The sequence below is a fragment of the Ptiloglossa arizonensis genome, chromosome 10 (assembly GCF_051014685.1).
Source record: "Ptiloglossa arizonensis isolate GNS036 chromosome 10, iyPtiAriz1_principal, whole genome shotgun sequence".
NCBI lineage: Eukaryota > Metazoa > Arthropoda > Insecta > Hymenoptera > Colletidae > Ptiloglossa > Ptiloglossa arizonensis.
The window spans coordinates 2,043,103-2,065,786 of NC_135057.1; the positions used below are offsets into that span (position 1 = coordinate 2,043,103).

The following is a 22,684-nucleotide window of genomic DNA, read 5'->3' on the forward strand; positions in this document are numbered from 1 at the left end:
TTTTGTACAAACTGGAAGGTGGATGAGAAAAGGAGAAGGACGGAGAGATCGATCGTAGAAGGTGAGGGAAAGGGAGGAGGAATCGATGATACAAAAACGGCGATCCCTACATTCCGGCCATGTATGGCGCAGCTTGACCTTATATGGGGCTATCACGTACGCACCTCCTAGAGGGGGGGTTGCCAGCTTTACGCTTTTGTAAGTACGCGGGTAGAACTCGAGGAGGGAAAAAATCGGAACCTAAGGAACGTGGAATCGACGAGTAGCGTGCGCCACGAGAGGAACAGTCGTCGCGGTTTCGCGGGAATCGGTGTTCCAAGATTGAAAAGCAACCGAACACCTTTGGCTATATCTGCCTTCAGCGATGCTACCGAGAGGTGTTTCGATACCATCGAAATGCATTTGCATTCGAGATCGATACTATTGTAACAAACTATTCCAAGAAATGTCTTCGAACAATTCGAGACACGCGATTATCGTAACGATACCTATCGATCGCATCAAGGGTGACACCTGTTCGATTATGTTTCATCGGGAATAAAAGAAGCGATTTGGCAACCAGTTCGAACGCCGTGTTTAGTAATTTTTCAAGGTTAGAATACGATGAATTTCTCACAGTTGATCGTGTTGAATTTTTCACATGTTAGAGAACGAAATGTAACGAATAGTACAATAATAATAATAATGATTTCTAAACAAAAATAGTTTTTATATAAAATAGTTTTCATCTTTAATTTTATTGAAGTTATTTGAAAAAGAAAGAATTTTTTCCAGTGTTGTATCATCAGGGCAACTTAGTTTATAATTAATATGGATATTAGCTGTAAATAAAATCAAGAACTAGCGCAAAATCAAAGAATTAAGTTAAAAATAGAGTAAATATATTACACGAAACATGATTAAAGTTATTCATATAATCCTCTTGATAAATATTTATTCGAATTTGTTCGAATAACGCACAACTTTGATGCCACACTAGCTATACAGTCCTACAAGAAATGTCAACAAATATCCATTACCAATGCCAATGACTACTTAATTATATAAATTGAAGTTAGATCAGCATTACCCGTGCGACCATGGGAAATGTACTTTAACCGTAAATCTTAAGTTAAAATTTTAATTAAATTTTGTAGTTATTGAAATTAATAGTTATTGCCGAACTATTGTTTTAAATTTATAGACAACGTGTTTAGATTCAGTTTGTACGTTTCGTTCTCATTTTTTCTGTTAATACGTAACTACGAAATTGTACTTTTCTTTAACTTGTATAACGGTTTACGAGGTAACTACAAATTAGGCACAACCAAGATAAGCAATCCTAATTGTTAACTTGCAGTATTCGTATAAGAAAGTATGTATCGTATTGGAAGTGAAAATTCTTGAAATTTTGTAAAAATATAAATATGTTTATTGCACTTGTGTACTTTTCTTTAACTTGTATAACGGTTTACGAGGTAACTACAAATTAGGCACAACCAAGATAAGCAATCCTAATTGTTAACTTGCAGTATTCGTATAAGAAAGTATGTATCGTATTGGAAGTGAAAATTCTTGAAATTTTGTAAAAATATAAATATGTTTATTGCACTTGTGTACTTTTCTTTAACTTGTATAACGGTTTACGAGGTAACTACAAATTAGGTACAACCAAGATAAGCAATCCTAATTGTTAACTTGCAGTATTCGTATAAGAAAGTATGTATCGTATTGGGAGTGAAAATTCTTGAAATTTTGTAAAAATATAAATATGTTTGTTGCAATTTACACACACTCGCGCGCACGTAAGTATATGTGTGCAGTAGAAATGGTTTCAATAAATATATTTTAAATGCAACTTGACTGTCACCTCTCTTAAGAAAGGTGGTGAACTAAGCGTACGAGGTTAAAAAAAATGAATAAAAAGAATTAAATGTAGGAATGTGTAGGTGCGTGTATTCCGAAACCCATGTAATTGTTCCGTATTAGGAGCCGCGTATTGCCATTTATAGGACTCGTTTTCTTAACACGCAACGCCATTCGCGAATGATTTATTCCTTCGGACTCATTGTTAGCGTTCTTCTGAATTAGTACCGTAACCAAACGTTTCGATTTCTCACTGTTCGTTGCTTTCGCGGTAATCATTTATGCCGCAATTTACGTCAATAAACATATAAGATTAGAACAAGATCAGTATCTCATTACCCTTGTAAACACTGAAACCTTGCGAAGTAGAAAATTTCAACGATTGAAGAAACGTATATGTCGATGTAAATTCTATAATTTGCTGCGATTGTAACTCTCTCCTTTACGTAAATATTGGACAATAATTTAAAGATCGATAAGTGACGATCCTTCATTTTGTATAACAATTATACGTCTTAAAAATATGAACTCTACAGGAAATAATTAAAAATATCTTCTTTGGTAAAGCGAAAATTGCGACACTGTAACGTTTTTAAATTCAAACTGATGTACAATTAATTTATCACATCTAAAGCGTGAAAAAGTTTTGGGTGGTATGTACATTTCAGTCTTCATGTTCTTTAAAAGAATATTTAAGATAGTATACATTGTGCGAATATTTAAGTTGAACGCAATATTGAATCCAACATTTGTCATTCTTACTTTCTGGCTATACTTATAATTAAAACAAATAGTTTATTCTCAAATAAATAAATTTAACAAAGTAGATTCTGTACCATCGTATCAATGTTTCGATACGCGTTCCTTTATCCCAGATTAGGTTTTTGAAGCTTTTAAGAAAAAGAAACATTTACTTGTTAGCTTTCAGATAAACTGTGATTACATCAAAGGTTTTTATCGATAAATCTGTAATTATATTGGTCAAAATGATTAAAGGATCGCTCAGTTAAATAATTTTGTTTCTCACCTAAAGATATCCATTACTTCAAGAGCTGTTTCTATAATACTATGTATATAAGCTACACACTCGCTTATCGGTTAAAATATTACTCTAATAAATACATAACATTCTTGTCGTTATATTTACTACATTGTTCAGAACAGTCCATAATCGTGATACCCAATTATTTTGAGCAATGCGTCATTATTGTGTCACATTATTTAGGATGTACCAAGATTTAACGGTTTAATAACACGAATGGTTCAAAGAAATAAAAGCACAGTTTCGCTTTGAATATTGACGGTACGATTGAATAAAGTGTGCAAGGACGCTTTGACGGCGCAATCCTATGACATTTGCGTTTATGAAACTGTGGAATCATGTTACCACTGATGTTTGTAAGCAACGATTTTCCTTTGTAGATCCATACTCATCTGGTGAACGGCAGACCTGGTGCCCTGAATCACAGCACGACCCTTCAGGAATTCACTAAGGCTAAATACGTACGACTACGGCTTCAGGGACTTCGACGTAGCGGAGAAGCGATCGTAGACAAAAGACGCGCCTTTTACTCGATAAAGGAAATTAATATCGGTGGAAGATGTTTGTGTTCTGGACACGCGGCTCGGTGTCGTTACAGCGTCCAACATGGGGTGAGTCGAAGAATTAGTTCAGATTTTGTAAAGATAACTGGAACGATATAACGAGAAATAGCTAGTTACGAAAGTGAAAGTTTGGGATTCTCGAGTCCCTCGTGGCTCAAATTGCTGCAATCGAAACAGTTCTTTCGATATTTTGATTTATAAGCTTTGTTTTTTTGGAAAATGACTTCACTGACGTTTTGTACACTCTGCAGCTGGCTTCGTTAGAAGTCTAGACTAGATCACATAGTCATGAAACTTCTGACAGCTTTGATTACAAGTTACTGGTTCTGTATGCTCGCGTTATTAATTACGAGTAATACCATGATTTCACGTTCTCGAAGGAAATAGTCTACTTTACGGTATACTGTTAGGGTTGGGTCATGTAATAGCAATTAATCTTGCACCTCGCTTATATATTGTTGCGTAGGTTGCTTTTTCTGAAACTGTATTAGAAACGTTATTTTGTCTGTGATGTAACACAGTCGGTGTTATTATTGTTTAATTTTTAACGGTACTATTTTGGTACAAAAATCATAAAAATTGTGACGTTTTTATAGAAATATGTATCTCGTGTCCATAATTAATTTATTTTTGATTTTTCTGAATTGACAAACTTTTAATTCGTTGATGTTTATGGTCACCTTATTAGCACTTGTGTTGCTCACGTTATATTATACGTTCAAGGTATCGGTTTCCAACAGACAGAAATTTTATGTTTCACACGTTGACTCCAAACGAGTTACAAATCCTCTACTTTACACGTTGCCTGTCGTTAAATTGGAAGTTATAAAATTTTCACATTGACCCTCGACAGATTAAAAATTCTGTAATTAACACGTTTGTCGGGAACTTCTTAAAAGCTTCATTTAGCACTACGCAGATGTATTTAAACTAAAATTTTAAATAATAAAATGTCCTGTTCCTTTTCCTCGAGGTACAGTTGATTTTTAAGTTGTAAGATATTTAACAATGTAAATGAATTAACTAATATCTTCATAGTTATTATCATTATACTTAACACATTATTTCCCTTTCGTTATTGCACAAACTGTACGCATTTTTTTATTTAGGTTTCTTTTATTTATAAATTTCTTTTATTTTAGTTTCCTATTTTTATTTTTATTTCTATATTTTTTTACTTTTTATGTATACATATTATTGCCGTTAGTAAAAGTTTGCTTATATAACCAAAAATGGTTAGGAATCTTTTTTACATTTTTGATCTAAGGTTACATTATACATTTATAAATATTTCGAAAAGAAATCCTTTAGAAAAATTTAATACGATTAGAAAGTAATAGATGTTCAGTGACTGTGGCAATTCAATTGTTTAAAATTACCAGAGCTTAAAATTACCACGAATGTATCGTTGAGTAAGGTAGCAAATACTACAAAAACTTCAACAGACAATGAAATTAACAAAATAGTATTTTTCTCATATCTAATATTTGAGATTTATTTTCCCGATATATTAAAAGAACTTGTAATCATGAAACTAGAGGAAAAATATAACATCACACACACACACACACACATACGATACAATTTGAAAGATATTTCATGAAGAATGGAAACAGATAATTTGACATATTCATTCGACCACTGTGACAATACCTGTTAAACAAAATATCCCGAAGAGTATACCAACGTATAAGAAGAACATAATCCTTCATTCCTCTCAAGTAAATTTTTAACTCAATTCATGTGTTTACGTAATCTCAACTGGATACCACCTACGTATCATTCATATATATTTATATTATCATTCATATTTATAAATATCGTTTAGTTGTATTATCAAGGTACACCTTCTCCTCCCCTTAAAATTTTCATTGCGGAATCGATTGAAAACATCTACGAAATAAAAAAATTCTTTCACAAACGGTTCCCTGTAACATAATTTTATTTTTTCTGAAAAAATATATCGACAATTTTTCCATGGGAAAAAGCATTATTCAAACGTTTGTAACGCAAATACTGACACGGGGACGCAACATTAATTGAAACGTTAACGCTTCGAGCGAAATTATCTAACGAAGTACTGTGATTAGAGCGACAAAACAAATGATTAAACACTCGAGCATCGCACGAGAAAGCAACAAAAGCAAAAATGTAGAATGCAAATTGTCGCGCAGTCTCATTTTCTTCAGACTCGCCTCTCTAAAGTTAGATTTCACGAATATCTCAGATTCGAAGGGGTAACCTCTGAGGCCCGGGGAATAAATCCGTCCGAAGTGCCATAAACTTGTCAGACCTTTGTCTGCCAACGCTGCTAATGGCAGGATTGCCTTTTGCTTCGAACCTGCTGTTAGAAAGCGGCAATCCCCCGCAGAAACTACTGTATATAACATTAAAGTTGTTCCGCGATCGCACGGGAGTCACCCCAGATTTTCGACTGCCATTAGTTCTTTCTTTCATCATCTGTCTCTTTGATGAAAGACTCTTTGCCAAATAACCGAAAGAAGGACAGGAAAGAAATGTGCCCCAGGAATTCGCGAACGTTAAACAAAACTTAATTTTACACGCGACGGTCCAAATGTAAGGTCGTCCGTAAAATTATTTTCGTTATTCATATTTGCTTCAGTCGAACAGTGTCCCCTGTTCGTTAATATCAAGTCTGTTGACTTTATACGCAATGTACGTTGCGCACATTTGTAGACAATTTCAAAAAGATCGTTTATCCCGTTAAAGAAACGATATCGATCGAATGAACAATATATTCGTCATTGTACGCTTTACGAATGTTGTAAAGGTAACAGTGCAGCAAATGTAATTCAAAATATTAACGATGTTTATGTCAATTTTCTGGATTGATATTCGTTTTTAAAGTTTCGTAGTGATAATTGGAACCCGTAAGATGATGAAGACTATCGTCACATATCCTTGTGTATAATGGAACATCAATTGTGCGATACATTGTAAATTGTTCGAATCTGGAGGAATGTTACTTTTATTGTAATCAGTCAGGCCTAACCGTTGAAAGCACCAAACAATATACTGCAATAGACGATAAAATGTTAAACCGAGTGTATTTCAGTCGTTTAACAGTAAGTTGAATTTCTTTATAAAAGTTGTAGGAAAGATAATTTGTAAAGGGAAAGGGGTCGAATACTTAATCGATTAAAAAGTATTTCAGTTATTTTGATTTTGACGATAATGTTTTACACAAAAGAACTACACATTTCGATCCTCCCAATATTACAAAAACCAATTCGTGTAATTCATAGACTTCTTAATTGAAAATCTCCTCGAGAGATTTTCAAAATGTTTCCTCGAGCACGATTGCGTACAGGGGTAGACAATGGATTTACACAAAACATTATTCACTCTTCTGCAGAACGCGATTTCCCGCAATGGCAGAATCATGCAATCTCTGAAATACGAATCCTGCATACTATTAGCATCCATGAATGGACATCCACGAAGTTCGCGTTTTCATGCAGACGAACAATCGTGGTCTCTTAGTGTTTCGAATAGGAGAATCGAGATTCTCGTTAATTGTTGCGAAACGTTTCTTCACCGTGCATTAATCAGGCCCATAATCGTCGTGATGTTTTACCTTTGAGAAGCAGTCGAATTGAAAAAATCATCGGTCGGTGTTTACATCAAAGGATCTGATGATATTCTCACGTGCCATTATAGATTTCCCACTCTTCGCGAGTTATTTATACGCGGCAAGTGATAAATGCTCGTTAAACCCGAGGCATTATCTGGTCGAACGGATTGTAACAGAATTTTAGTTCAAGGATCTTCTAACCCAAAAATGGTTGTGAATCTTGGAAATCTTGGAAATCTACATACCTACCCAATGTATCGCATAGATACTCGATAGATTTAGAAGGAGAACAATAATTTAGAACGAATTTCGTACTAAATTCTGATTTTAAAAAATATATTTAGCCGATATCTGGTAATTGGTACTCCGAATTTGATTTAAATAATAAAGAAGAAAAATGTGTCTAGTAGGCGAACGGTTGATAATATATTTTAGTTATTTTATTTTCGAAGAAAATTCCTGAAATTGTCTACTCGTGTAGAACTCTAATTAAATTAAGTTTTATTTAATGCAATTCTGAGAGTGAGATGAAACTTTTCAATCCGAATTACTACTTCAAAGCACATTAACGTTTCATCGAGAATTGTAGTGATTTGTAGGCAATGAAATTGTAAATAAATATGTTTCCAATTTTTGCATATTTATCGTTAACTTATAGTTTTCTACTTTTCGTGCTCACGCAATCTTTGTATTCTTTATGAACAAGATGAAAAGAAGTCGATAAAGGCGTGACTCACTTTATCGTAAAGTTGTATATTTATATTTGTATTTCACAGTTGAAAAACGGATGAGAAATTATTCGTTTACATTTTAAGTGTAAACTATTCTCCATCGCTAATAATGAAATGTAAAATTTCTTTGAAATATTACCTTTCTCGTGTCTCGATGAGGTATGGCAGCTTTCGGGTTATCTTAAACGCGTTTCCCACTTGTCGTAATGCTTTCGCGCGATTTCGTTAATGGACAACGAATGTCGTCTCTCATTTCGAACACCGAATAACGAGGTCCCGTATCGTCTAAAAAATTCACCCGGGCCGCGATCGAGTGGCGATTGAACGTTTTTACGGTGATGCCGTTGACTTTATAACAGATCGATTAGAATTGACTTTTGGCGATGCTCACCGGGGTAAATTGAATTAGTTTTTGGGCGGGTCTGCGATACGATACATTCGTCGATTGGCACGTAGACCGAATTACGACCGCATTACTGAATACAGAGCTATCACGGAGCATCTTAAATATTTCGAGTTACGTCTCAATCAAAGTGTCATCGTCAATCATATAATATTAGCATTCGGTCTTATTCGTTACACTTTCCTCTAAATTAGAAATTTGCTTCTCACTTTTATATCTTGTATTCTGGAGCTTCTTTATTAAAATATGCAATAGATGTATTTCCGAATACTCGGTCATCAGCGAAACGTCTCAAATATTTCGAGTTACGTCTCGGTGTAACTGTTATCGTTAATTATATAACATTAGCATTCCTTTCTACTTGCTTTTCTTCCCTTTAAAGTGTCATCGTCAATCATATAATATTAGCATTCGGTCTTATTCGTTACACTTTCCTCTAAATTAGAAATTTGCTTCTCACTTTTATATCTTGTATTCTGGAGCTTATTTATTAAAATATGCAATAGATGTATTTCCGAATACTCGGTCATCAGCGAAACGTCTCAAATATTTCGAGTTACGTCTCGGTGTAACTGTTATCGTTAATTATATAACATCAGCATTCCTTTCTACTTGCTTTTCTTCCCTTTAAATTAAAAATTTACGTTTCATTTTTATCTCTCGAATACTGGAACTTACATAAAGTATTATACTGCTGAATGTTGAGTCGTCGACGATAGGTTTCAAGAATTTTCTTTAATTCACCGTTTTAGGTAGACATAGTATAATATTTTAAATGAAAATAAACCGGTTACAAAAAATTCAACGAAAGCTTGTTTCGCTTACAAGTTCGATACGATCTATTTATTGTTGAATAGTTCTTTCAAATATTAGTCAATAAAAGTTTAGTTGTTAAATGAAATAGTAAAGACATTTTATTTTGAAAGTAATATAAGTCCATTTGTGATTAAGAATAACATTATTTCGTGTGGATATTGCTTGTAAAAATAATCGCATAATAAATCCGTGTATGTCTACGATAACCAAAACGTGAAACAAGAGTATTAGTAATTATCAATGTTTCTGAGTGCTGTGGACGCATAAATGTGCTTAACGAAGACCGTCGCTATAAACTACTGCCAGTCACAGAGCTTATTACTACTGGCGGAGTTGAGACCACACAAAGCGGTCAGCGTCGCGCTTCTCCGTACCGAAAAGGTTAACAGACCACTCTAGTATTCTTCAAGTAGATCTCTATATCGTGGTACACGGTTGTATGAAATAATTGTTTCCCCGCTAAATGAAGTGGGATCATCCCAATAACTATTTATGTTTCTTCGCGCAAACAAACCGACAATTCACGTCATTCACTGTGGATAATTTTGTTAATGTGACTAGTTGAAATCGAAATATAGAATTTCTCAAATATACAGTCTTCCATTTACAGTGTGGTACACGTATTATAAATTGACAAGTTCGTTATAGTGTAAATATTGTAAAACAAGATTTGACGAATGTTGACCATTACATGTTCAAATAATAGATGTTATATATTTGTTTAATTAATCTTAGACATATTCTCTAAGATTCATTACACAAGTTACATTCAACAAGTAACAAGTTATATATTAATAACATTTTGTTTTACTATAGAAATTGAAAGTTATTTTAGGTACATCAAGTGTATTTTTAGAATATTAGGGGAGAATTACTCATACCTAATTGTAAGCAAAAACTCAAGTAAATCTAAATCTGAGTAAGAAATAAGTTTATTTAGTACTTGTAATTATAACTGAATCAATCATTTATAAACTAGAATAATCAACGTCAATGTTTAAAAATAAAATTCATTTTTAATAAAAATAAAACCCTTGATATTTCTAATTACCCGACTGTTATGGGATAATCACTAACACTTTATGGACCAATCTTGACGAAGTTGATAATTAAATCTAATTATCATAAAAATCATATAAAAAGCCTCTAGATATGCTTTTACAACACCTACAGTTTGTATGTGTCCCCAATTACATTTGTAACACATAATCCATTCTTCAATAAGTGGGTCCTCACACGTTTCAGTACAATAGATAGAATAATATTCATATTCTTTATTATCATCTGTTAAATTGCAAAACTAATCACAAAGAACTGCGACTTGGAAAAGTAATTTATTACCGGTGCAGCTATAAAGAAGCGATGCTATCGCATATTTGACTGGTACATTGGCTGCACCATGGGAAATTCCTGTGTCAAATGTTTAAAAGAACGAATACTTCTTTTCTCGAAGTGTTTCCTTAGTCTAAAGTAAACTTCTTAAAACTCTCAATTGATCAATCCAGACCAGAATTTAATTTTGGATCCGTCATTTTGTTTCTATTAAATATTTATTAATTTTTTGAATTCTCATTACTGATACGTAATATATAAATTCGACATCTCCTGTATACTAACGTAAATGTGATACTAAAATATACAAGTATGACAATTACTTAAATACATTCAACAATGTGTGTCTACCATTTTGTTTTCAGCAATGTTTACCTCAGTTTCGTAATTAGCGACCTCGAAAACATTCGAATACTAATTTTTGTGTAAATCAATGTTTCCATATGGAAGTTTTCGAATTATTTTCGGATTATGGCAGTTTCGAACCACTGTGGGACATTACAAATTAATTCTCAGACGCTTTGATTCCTTTCTTAAAAATACCATAGAAAATGTTACTTTTGTGAAATAAAATGTTTCTAACAATTGGAAAGTTAAAATTCATGAAAAGCCGAGTAAAATTATTAATACAACAGTATAACACTTAGTTTATTATTGCAGTAGAATGTGATAGGTATACCAGATTATTTGTGAAAATAATACCGTTTTGTAATATTTAGTTTATCATTATCGAAACTCATGAAAGACATTTTTTCTTCCATATTACATTGGGGAACGTTAAATCAAACGCGGTTCTTGTGTAAAACAATATAGCAATCAGGTATACGGTTATTGATTCTCGTACATAGCAACGAGTATGCTAATTAAGTCCTCGATGCATTGATCTCACTAAATCATCCGATAATGTTCCATTGAAGTACTCATTAATTGTTCTCGCGATGCGCCTATTCTTATGAATGACGGTAGTCATTCATGAAAATACAATGAGGCTTGTTATATATCGTAAAAAGTGTATGTTACGATTGGCTGTTCACATCTGTGACTCTACAATATCTCCAAGTTACAATGCAAACACGACTCGTATGTCTTATCATTTATGGCTTCGTAGTTCAAGTTGTACAGTAGAATTACTATTCACAGAGAATCGTTAATATTTTACTGAAATAATGCATTGTGCCAATCTTCTATTTCTAGAATCACTTAAAATTATTCTATTTAGTTTTTCAAATTATTTTAATCGTGACCTTACTTTATATAAAAATTGTATTTAACGTAATTGCATTTAATTAAAACTGTAGCAGATATACAACATACAATGAGTTTATTTATTAATTTATTTACGTGACATATATTTTAATATATCAGTTATATCTTATTGTGTATTAATTTCAATTTCTAAACAATTCCCTATTGTAATATTGTTCCCTAACTGTACACTATTCAATCTCTGAAGTCAAAGTAACAGTTAAAATTTAACATTATTATAATAATTGTTTGCGGGTTTTTATATTTCCGTGATCAGAAATGCGAGGACAATAAAATTTGATAGAATACAATTAGGTTTTCAAGAAAGGAATTTTTAATCTTTTAGCTTTTCTTAAACATGCGTTAATAATAATTATTTGTACTTATTGTTAGTCGAATATGCGATTTAAATACAAAGAATAATTATATTTACACGATTATTCTGTTGCTCAATTCTTGAACTATATATTAAAATATTTGTCGCATTCCCAATGAAAAAAAAACAGAAAATGTAGTTATTTATTTGACTAAATGTAGTCATATATTTAAAAAGAAACTTTGGATTAGAGATAAAAATAAATATCAATAAAATCAAAGCTAGCATAATGGAAGTAAAATGCATTAGAAAGGAGCATGATTTTGGCCATGATACTGACCATGTGAGTATGAACATATATTGCGTAAGAAACATCCGGAGTTTCTGTCAAAACATAAACGAAGGAGCGTGTTCGATAAATTTAAAGATAGTAAGCACGAGCTTAAAACAACGCGTGTGGCTTCATTGTGACTTTATGTTGCGTTACATAAAAGAGGAACTGTACGTCGTCTAGTGAATCATAGCCTCCACTCCAAAGTGCTCGATATTATTCATTGCCGTGATAATGGTTATCCTATATGCATCCATGCAGCAGCGTGAACAACTAGCACGCTGAAACAAATAACAAGACCAGATTGCTGATAGTCTTCTTTCAGCACTGTTTTCATAAATAGAAGTTGTGTTTGGCTATCAAGTAAACAATCATCTTTGAAACGTATCACATCGAATACAATTTTTTAAGATCTCACTTTTTTAAAAAATCGTTAATTTGACGGGGGACTTTGTAAAAACGTAAAATTATACTGAGAAGTGTTGGTAACCTGTACGAAGTCGTGACAAGAGATTTGTTTAACGTCTTCGAATATCTATTTCTGGTTATCTTCAGAGTGGATTTCCACTGGAAATTTGGAAATTTCCATTTTCATATTTCTATTTAATTATTCTAATTTTCGAACAACGATGAATGCACAAATTTTCAATAAATGCATGAACTAATTATACAACGACAAATACTATTTTAGGCTCTATATTGTTCCAATATTAAGACGTATAGTTCGAATTATAAAGAATAGATTCGATTTAAAGAAAAAACCTAAAAACAAAGGAAGATGACAATAGTGACGTACATTGTTCCTAAGATAAAGCAACAGTGACTGAAAATTTAAACTTGACTACTGATTAGTAGTCGATAAAATACTAAAGTATGTTTTCATTATCGTCAATAGATATTGGATCGCAAGTTTCGATATAGTTAGAAAAAATGATACGTCAAAATATTTTGTAATATTTCACCAAACACAACGCACGAGTCATGAAGATTAAAAAGTTAGTTATACTCTATCCTTTAAACCGATAATACAACAAAAACAACAAACGTACAACTAATCCTGTCCATGTCGATTCGAACCATTTGTCCTACAATATGATCGATAACTGTAACAGTAAAAGAAAATTGCACAGCAAAACTCACTGATCGTATTATTCGAGTAATTATCACATCGATGAACTCTGACAATGTATATTCCCTAAGATATCATGGACATATTGATCTGAAAGAGGGTGTGGGGGTCTATTCTTTTATCGTTAAGTATTTATAAAGGAAATATTGAGTAAAGTATTAAATCCTTTTTTAATTCAAGTGATTGCAAAGTAAATTTCATAATATTTGCACTTTGTCGTTCGAAATACGAATGTCAATAACACGAAAGAAAAATATTTTCAAAGAAATTCGATTAAAGGGGAGATATTTTCAAGGAGTTCGATTTAAAAAAATTGTACGAAAGACTTTTATCGTTAGCGATTTTTGGAAACATTAAGAAATTCTTTCCAAAAGGCACATTTCGTTATCTATGTTTGAATACGTTAATAAATGACTGCGCGATTTTTACATATATTCGAACTCAAACATTCGTAAATACTTGAAATTTGTCGAGATAAATTTATAAAAGATCAAGTAGCGACCTACTATGAAATTACACATATTTGTGACAATCTACAATAATTGAAGGCAATAAAAATAAAATATAGGGAAACGTGTCATACATATATTGTAACCACATGATACGCGTTACATTGACCATGGCGCCAGATTGTCGGATATATAAATTTGTGAATAAGGAATAAAACATCGTATATCTTTGAAATCTCGAGAGCAACTTCAAAACAGCTCGTTGGTTATCCTCTCGAACAGCTGCCTATTTCCATTTATTCGCATACTCAATTATTAGACATTGACAAAGCATAACAGATAGTTAACGTGTACAATAATCGCATAAATAAATATATAAGTGTCACCTATTAGTCTTGCTATCTAGAAGATTTTACCAACAGGTCGTGGAACTTCATTTAATCGGTCTTGAAATATCATGGTAAATATCAGTGCAACACTAGCTTAAATTTCAATCGATTAATTATGACAGAAAGAATAGGGAATTTAAAATACATTTACAGAAATAAATATAACTCGAAATATCTCGCATAATGTTGTTTTTTAATCGATATATATTAATTGGTATTAAATGAAAATGGAAAAGACCCACAAAAATGCAATTTTGTTTACTGATTCGATTGAATTTATAATTAAAAGTATATTAATGTTACCTAAAGCACCGGTTGAAACTAAACGAGAATAGTATAACGGATTAACAGCGATTAGATGTCAACTTTATCACTTGGACTTTTGTGGAACGAATGATGACTGCTCGCCCTATGTTGTCGAGTTTTTAATTAAGCAGTGAAGAAAGTAACTCCAAATTCCCATTGAAATTCCTAAACGTTGCTGATCTCGTATCTCGAATAACATTGTCGATATAGGCAGCAATACCAGAACGACGTTCATTTTCAGAATGCTTTATTTCCATTATATTTTTCAAGTGTCACCTATTTTATGTGTCCGTCTTTCCATACATTTGAAGAATTAAATCTCGGTGTACTTTCCGAGTGTCATTTTCTATGTGATTTTATCATTTACAATAAAGAAATAACCAGATATAAAATAAATAAATAATACCAGGTAAAACAAATACCAGATATCTTTGCACTGTGTTACGATGTACAAATAATCGTGCACAAATCACTCGACTTGCTGTTCAAACGAAATAAAATAAACTCTGAGAACGAGGTGAAATAAATATTAAGAACCGAAAGCACTGCGTTTTAGGTTTGTCCTACTCTCGGGTAAGATTCAAATTTCCATCGAGTTTTCCAATTATTTGTTACATTTATATACTACGAAAATAAATAGTAAAAGGATTCTAGCGTCCCCGAGTCGGGAAACAAAAGTTCCGTTAAATGTCCTGTCTATTCTATATCTAATCCGTGTCCAACGCATGGCGAGGTTGTCGAGTGCAGTCGGCCATCGAATGGAACTCTAAAAGTGTTCCGGGGAGTCCAGCTCGCTGCCCGACCGCAAAGGATTCCCTTCCCGGTATACAGAACAGCAACTCCACTTACCTTTAACTTCACCGGATACTAAACTACAATTTCACGATGCAATCTACGAACGTCAGCGCCCACCACGTTCAAGGGAATCCATCTTTGATCCATTACACTCGGTCGGATAAAATTCACAGGCCAATTGAGCTCCATGCGAATTAATGTTCCCGATAACGGCGCCAGTTATCTTAACGTTCCTATAAATTTCAAAATGTCACATGGGGGGGCGATTGCGCGCCCGCTTCGTCTTTTACTCGGGTGCTACGCATGCGCGTAGAGTGCAGCCAGATATCTGTATCGCGAAACATAAAGAAGCATCTTCGGTGCACGCTGCTATTGCGATTTATAAAGCGCGCTTGTACGGTCCCTGCTATCCGTTATGCCTTCTGCGTTAATCGATTCAATAGCCGCGGAAAAAGATCAGAGACCGGAGGTGTAATATCATTCTTCTCGTTTCCCGTTTCAATTTATTTACGAACTGGTTTCCCATTAAGATTACCCACACACGTTATATATGTCGCTTGTTACCTGCACGCATTGTTACGATTATTATTTTTCGTTACATTCAAAAGTAATATCATTCGATCAATTTTATGATCAATTCATATTTATTATTATGATCATTCAGATTCAATTTTATCGTTGAAATTTTCTTTGAAAGTTTGCCCCAATCGGTATTCATTTTGCGATTCAAAATATTTACTGTAATTGAGTATATTTATTCAACAATATTTGACATCTTATAATAATATTGGCCGTTTCGGAGTAATATTGGAACGATCAAGAAATGTTTCGTAGTTCATATACAAGATTTGTCGTAAAAATAATCGAACTATGTAAGAATAAAAGAAACTGTTCGCGACATTTATACGAAACTTGTATCAACGAGAAATGCATCTTTCGTGGCTATTTTATTAAAATTTTATGACAATTGCGAGTGACAGTCATTTTCGAATATCGGTCGAAAAATTAGGTTCGAGCAAAGGACCAATATTAAATTTTGTTTTAAACTCGGTAAAAGTTTCACCGAACTCATCGATTGTTATGAAAAGTCTATGGTGAAAACTATTTATCGCATACTCAAACTTACCAGTAGTATAAACGATTTGAGACGCATCCGAAAAACATTAACGACAATAATAGCTTAGACCGTCCAAAGAGAAAAATCACCGAAAAAAACATTCAAAAAGTGCGCGAAGCAATAAGAAATTAGCCAAAATCTTCGGTACTAGTATTGAAAAATGAGTTGGGCTTATCAAAAGACTCAATTTATTGCATTTTAATCACCAAGAATCAAACCGTGATTAAAACTGTCCGTTACGGATCCAAAATTCCTTAGATCAATTGTTACTGGTGATGAAACTTGATGTTTTCAATACGATTCGAAAACAAAGCGTAAAAGTGCCGAATGGAAATCACCAGAACCACTAACTCCGAAGAAATGCCGTTTACAGAAATTGAAAGTAAAGACAATTGTCTATTTCTAGGATCGAATCGGAATTATTCACCAGGAATTTATCCCATAGAGTTGTACAGTCAATGGTGACTTCTATTTGAGCGTTATGAAGTATTTATTAAAACGAATTCGCTGTATTCTTCCTTAATATCGTGAACCTGAAAGTTGGACTCTGCTGCACGATAATGTATCGGCTCACCGTCTAGCGACTATAATAGCTTTTTTAGCATAAAAACAAATTACTTTATTGCACCATTCACCATATTCGTCGGATTTAGCATCGTGTAATTATTTTTTATTTTCACGACTTACAATAACCATGAAAGGAAAGCGTTATGATGACATTATAGACATTGAGGAGTATTCTCAAAGACATTTCACAAAAAAATATGGAACAATCATTTAATACATTACTTGAGCGTGCAAATCGTTGTATCGCTACAAAAGGAATATATTTTGAATTAAATGAACCATTTTTTTTTTCAAAAGTCGTCCGTGTTGTGTTATGTTTAACAAGTTCGGTTATTTTTGCGACAAGCTGTGTATGTAGGGGTTCAATAATATCGAACATCTTTTGATTGTTTTAAGCAAATATAATATATATGCGCGCGCGTGTGTGTAATAATTGTACATATATTTGGATATATCGTAAAACATGAATTCATGTTTAATCAAAGATAAAACTGATAAAGCACAAAAGTGTAATCATTTTTTAACGCTTTCGACTTTTTCTTTTTGGGACGTCTTCAGAAAATAAGTTATAGTTATATCTAAAAAGAGGAAACTATTTAAAATTGTTATTTAAAAGTATTTTATTTTAATTTTAAATATTGTTATATATTTAGATATTAACGTATTTATTTTCTGACAAAGGACCAAACACTGGTCGAAAACATTGAGATATTCAGCTCTTTGTCAAAGATCATTGAACACGTACTGGTTATATTAAATAAAAATGAAATTTCATTCTTATTTTAAGGATATAAATTCTATCCTGATACGAACTTATATTCTACCTAGCTGTGTAAATCGTACAATTTACAGCCCCATAATCCTTAAAAATGTAGATAAGTAATAATAAGAAATAATTTTTAAACCATTTCTCCTCTAATTTATCGTGCAATTTTTTAATCGACTTGTTTCGTGCTTAATAAATAACAATTGTGCAGTAAAAGGTTAAGCAAGAACTTGCTGACCGTGTTAGAGGATATAGGTGGACTAATTTACTAACACGTCTGCGAGTCGAATATTTGCGTATCAATCAGTTACACGAAAAAGATTAATAAGGTTCCATTAAGAAGTGGTATTGTTTCTTAGCATCAAGAATGCGAATGCGAGCGCCACACGTGCGGCGAAAGATGCGAAAAATGCTGTCCCATGTACAATCAGATTCCGTGGAAACCTGGCACAGCTGCGAAGGGCTTTCACTGTGAGAAATGCAACTGCAATGGACATGCAACCTCGTGCAGATATGATCAGGAAGTGGCCGACGGAAGAATGTCCCTGGACATTCGTGGGAAATTTCGTGGCGGTGGCGTCTGCATTAATTGCACAGTAAGCCCGAATTTGTTAAGGAAAATCAACCGATCCGACACCAATTTAGAGAAACGAAGTGTTACCCAAAGAACAACTCGCGCAAACTTTTATGTTTGATCGATCCAATAGCGCAACTAACATTTTTTTTTTATTTTGGGGAGAAAAATTTCGTCTCGTTTATTTTACAGAAATGGACAACATTTGTAAACATTTCTTTTTATTTTCGATAAGTAGTAAACAAATTTTTCTAACTGTCTCATAGAGAGGTTACCTGCTTCCTTACTCGGCTCCTCCCTGTCTCTCTCTTTGGTTGCGTTATTGTTTGAATTGACGACAGACGAAAAGAAACGTAATCTTATCATTAGTGTTGGGATCAAGCATACGATACTTGTCGAACCGTTCCATAAGTTTTTGCGTATTGCAATTATATATGCGTAATTTAAATACACATAAACGTAATTCTACCTATTTAAAATCACTGTACGATTACAGTCTTCTATCAGTCGTTGAAGCAAATTCAGCAGAATAGTTAATATTCTGCGGTTAAAAATGAACAGAAGAAAACATTGTATTTGCCATTGCCACCTTTTCGAATTTAATAAAGAACGTGGTATGATGGCTAGCATGATTATTGGAAAATCTGGTGGTACGAGTTATTGCGAAATTGTGATAACTTATTAGAAATTGAAGCTTCGGCGACTTTTAGACATATTAATATTTACAATGGATTGGTTTTGCAAATAAAACAATTAATTCTTATCGAAATGTAAATTAGTACATGTACATAGTCAGAATGAGGTCAGCCAAAAAAATGGACATCTTGGAGATGATTAATGTCTAGTGTGTATGTATGTATATACATTTTTTACTTGAATAAAATTTGTATAGACAAAAACTCAAAGACTTATGAAACCACCTGATAGTATCGAAACACGATTACGTGTATTCGAATCCTATATACTCAACTACGCCAAAAATAATAGTGCTACACATAAGTAGAGTCGAATTCTGATAGATTGTGCTCGAAATTTATGCAGAGACTAGGAAAAATCGTAGTACTGATAAGTATACTTAAAACCTAACCAAACAAGTTCAGATTTTAGAATACATTTGCTGCGTATCATTATTATTCTCAAGCTTTCTTGTCTATTTTACATCACTTTTCTACAACAATTATGTACACATATACATTTATACTCGTATACCTACATACTCTATTTATACTTACATATATTTAATTATACTATATTCTGTACATTTTAAAAATAGAATTTTCATGTTGCACATTTCTTTTTCATTTGTTCCTATCCATTCATATATTGGTTTCAAAAACCATGTTTAAGTCTGTCCATGTTAAGTCTTAAGTAACACATTTTTTTCAAGTTTATAACATTATTATAATTTTAATATTTATGTCTGCTTAAAAATAATATTCGGTTCAAAACGTCAATTTTTAGAGTACTCCTTTTTCTTAATTATATTTTCCTTCAGAAACACTGTTTCTGGCGATACGTATGATCTCATAATATAAAAATAGCAAGTGCAATTCTCAAGAAAATTAGATATTTATTTATGTCCATAGACCAAGCTAAAATCAGCTTGAGAAACATTATTTTGTTTCCCATGAAACTTACTGTGTATTTATCATATTTCAATCTTTCGTTACGTACATTACATTTCATGTAACAATTTTCAGGTGCAAAATACCATTTCAAAACCCATAAATTTTCATATCAATGATATATTAGCCTTTCAGAAATTAAATTGACGACCTCCTTAAAAGAGAAAGTAGAAAAAATTGATATAAACGTTACTTCAATATTCTTTAAAATTTAGTTTTAATTCAGATATTGACTAAAATAGAAGTTTATTAAATTGGTTCCCGGGAGGCTCGTATATTATCACATACATTACCCATACATTAAAACGCTTATTCAACATCTGCTAGGTTATGGTGTAACATTTTATGGCGAATAGATAACTGTTTTCCTCTAACCCAGAGTTTTTGAGGATAGAAAGTCTATAGAAATCAGTATATACATTTTTGTTACAAATATTTTTATAAATATTATAATATTCCTCATAAGAGGTTCAATGTTTTTCAGTACTATGAAACATATTTTAGAACCGTACATATAACAATTGAGTTAATGGTCCAAAAAATTTGGCAAATACATTAAACGATACATTTTTATTACGAATAATACTGGATTCTAACAAATTCATGTTTCTGTATTAAATTTTTATTTATCAAACTTGATCCCATCACTACTTGACATCGTAATCATTTCGTTCGACATTTTACGATAAAATTTACATACGCATACTGTATATATACGAGTCTATTAAGATCCACATGTAACTTTAGTCGAAATTATTTACATACTATTTACATACAAAAATTGACGCGTCATCTACGATTGAGTTATTTGGTAAGCCTATAAATGTCATAAGTTGCAATAGAAAGTAACTGATATTTGTAATCAAATAAAATTCTGTAATATTTACTATTAAAATAATTGGTATTTGTAATATATTTTTAAAAACTAGTAATGTTAATCGTGATTATTAATCGCTTAAAATGTTTTGTTTCAGGAGCATACAGCTGGTATTAATTGCGAAAAGTGTCAAGATGGATATTATAGGCCGAATGGTCTTGCCCCTGATGCACCTGAACCTTGCTTACCGTGCAACTGCAATGTGCATGGTAGTACGGGTTACTGTACTCCGGATGACTCCTACACGCATATGGGAAAGGTAGAAACATGCTCACACTCAATGAACTTCACTTATGTCGAAAATTGACACGGTTGTTTATAACATTTAATTCATAATTAAATGTTTCAACAAATGTTGACACATTCATAGTCCATAATTACAATTGCGGATAAATTAAGTTTCACAGAGTCAAAAATATATTGTCTTCTTTTTTAAATACTATGAAATGCTATCCTACATTGTACTTTAATTTTAGAAAAACTTCCAAATCATTCATTCCGACAATATTTATTATTTACCCAGCGTTCCCTTAAGTCAAAACTGACTTAATCCACATGTAGGTCAGCAGACCAAAATTATGTTAATACATATTAACATAATAACTTAATTTTGTTTGCGTGACTTTTATAAATCCATTAATTCTCCTTTATGAACTATATCTTCTTCTTAGTTGCCCCATAAATATTACAAACCCAATTAAATTAAATTTATTAAGTAATAAAGTGTATGAACTTTAAAATTTTTTAATGTGAACCTAATAACTCGTTAAACTCTTTGAAGCCTGGTACTGGTTTAAGATTGAAGAAGCTTGGGTGGTCCTTTAAACTGGTTGGATCCGATGTTTGTAAGATCAATTTAGAATTGACTTTTTATTAGTGTCTGTATAATTATATACTGACAATTGAGTGACAACTAATTGCCAACTGTTAGAAGCTTGATTACTTACAAAATTCTGACTTCTAATTCGATAGAGACCTTTAATTGTTAGAAGCTTAAATGATATTAAAATGATTATTGAATGGAAACTGACTCAAAACTGACTCGTTAACTATTACGTTTGCCCAAAGACTCCACTTTTCTTTCGTTTCAATTTTTCTGAAATAGAAATGTGCTACAATACCGATTTCCATTCAGGATGACGGTAATAACGAAAGTTCCTACGAGCCAGAGTCCTCTATGCAGGTGTGTCGGTCCTTAAGAATCATTAAGCAAATTTTGACGATTCAAATCCAATAACTATCTTAGGTAGAAAATATCTATCTTGACGTCTATCTATAGTCGCGTCTGTTTGCTAGAAGAACAAGAAAAGCAATAACTTCTCTAAAAGGTAGATCGATTCCTAAGAACTGTTAAACGAATCTTTATCTTCCACCTTAAGTTTGTCACACATCTGTTTTTAAGGACGAGAGTAAAATAAATAAAAATTTTAAACAATATATCATATTTCCTTCTCCGTAGTATTTTTTCCACGTCTGTTAAGCACATGTTGATCGTAAACTAAAGTAGGTTTTTTTAAAGTCCTTTCGTTAAGGAAAATTAATTCATAATCAACGTACATTTGGCAGACGTAGATAGAGGCTTTTCGAACCCCCCCGAAAAAATTGACACTAGTTACTGATATCTATATTAGAAATAAAAACCACTTTCACCAAAAGAAATAATCTTTTCATTAAAGAATATTAGTTTATACTCGACTTGTATTTAACGGATGTAGATAAGTGGTTCATAAACACCTTTTTATCGAAGAACTTCGAAAAATCCCTATCCGTGTCATGGACCTATCACCGGCAACTTCGTTACGAAGGTTTCCAGATATAGTTACTGCCACCAGTAACTCGATCTAGATCGAATTAAACGCCAATTGTGTTCT

General features: G+C 32.6%; 1 protein-coding gene across 1 annotated transcript in view; it reads left to right on the plus strand.

Moving 5' to 3' along the window:
* The window catches only part of LOC143152330 (laminin subunit alpha-1-like), a 139,122-nt gene that overhangs the window by 106,597 nt on the left and 9,841 nt on the right, over positions 1–22,684 (plus strand). The window contains exons 4-7 of the mRNA XM_076322323.1: positions 3,268–3,498; positions 18,097–18,333; positions 20,911–21,072; positions 21,949–21,996. Of these exons, the coding sequence (XP_076178438.1) occupies positions 3,268–3,498; positions 18,097–18,333; positions 20,911–21,072; positions 21,949–21,996 (678 nt within the window). The remainder of the gene's footprint in view (positions 1–3,267; positions 3,499–18,096; positions 18,334–20,910; positions 21,073–21,948; positions 21,997–22,684) is intronic.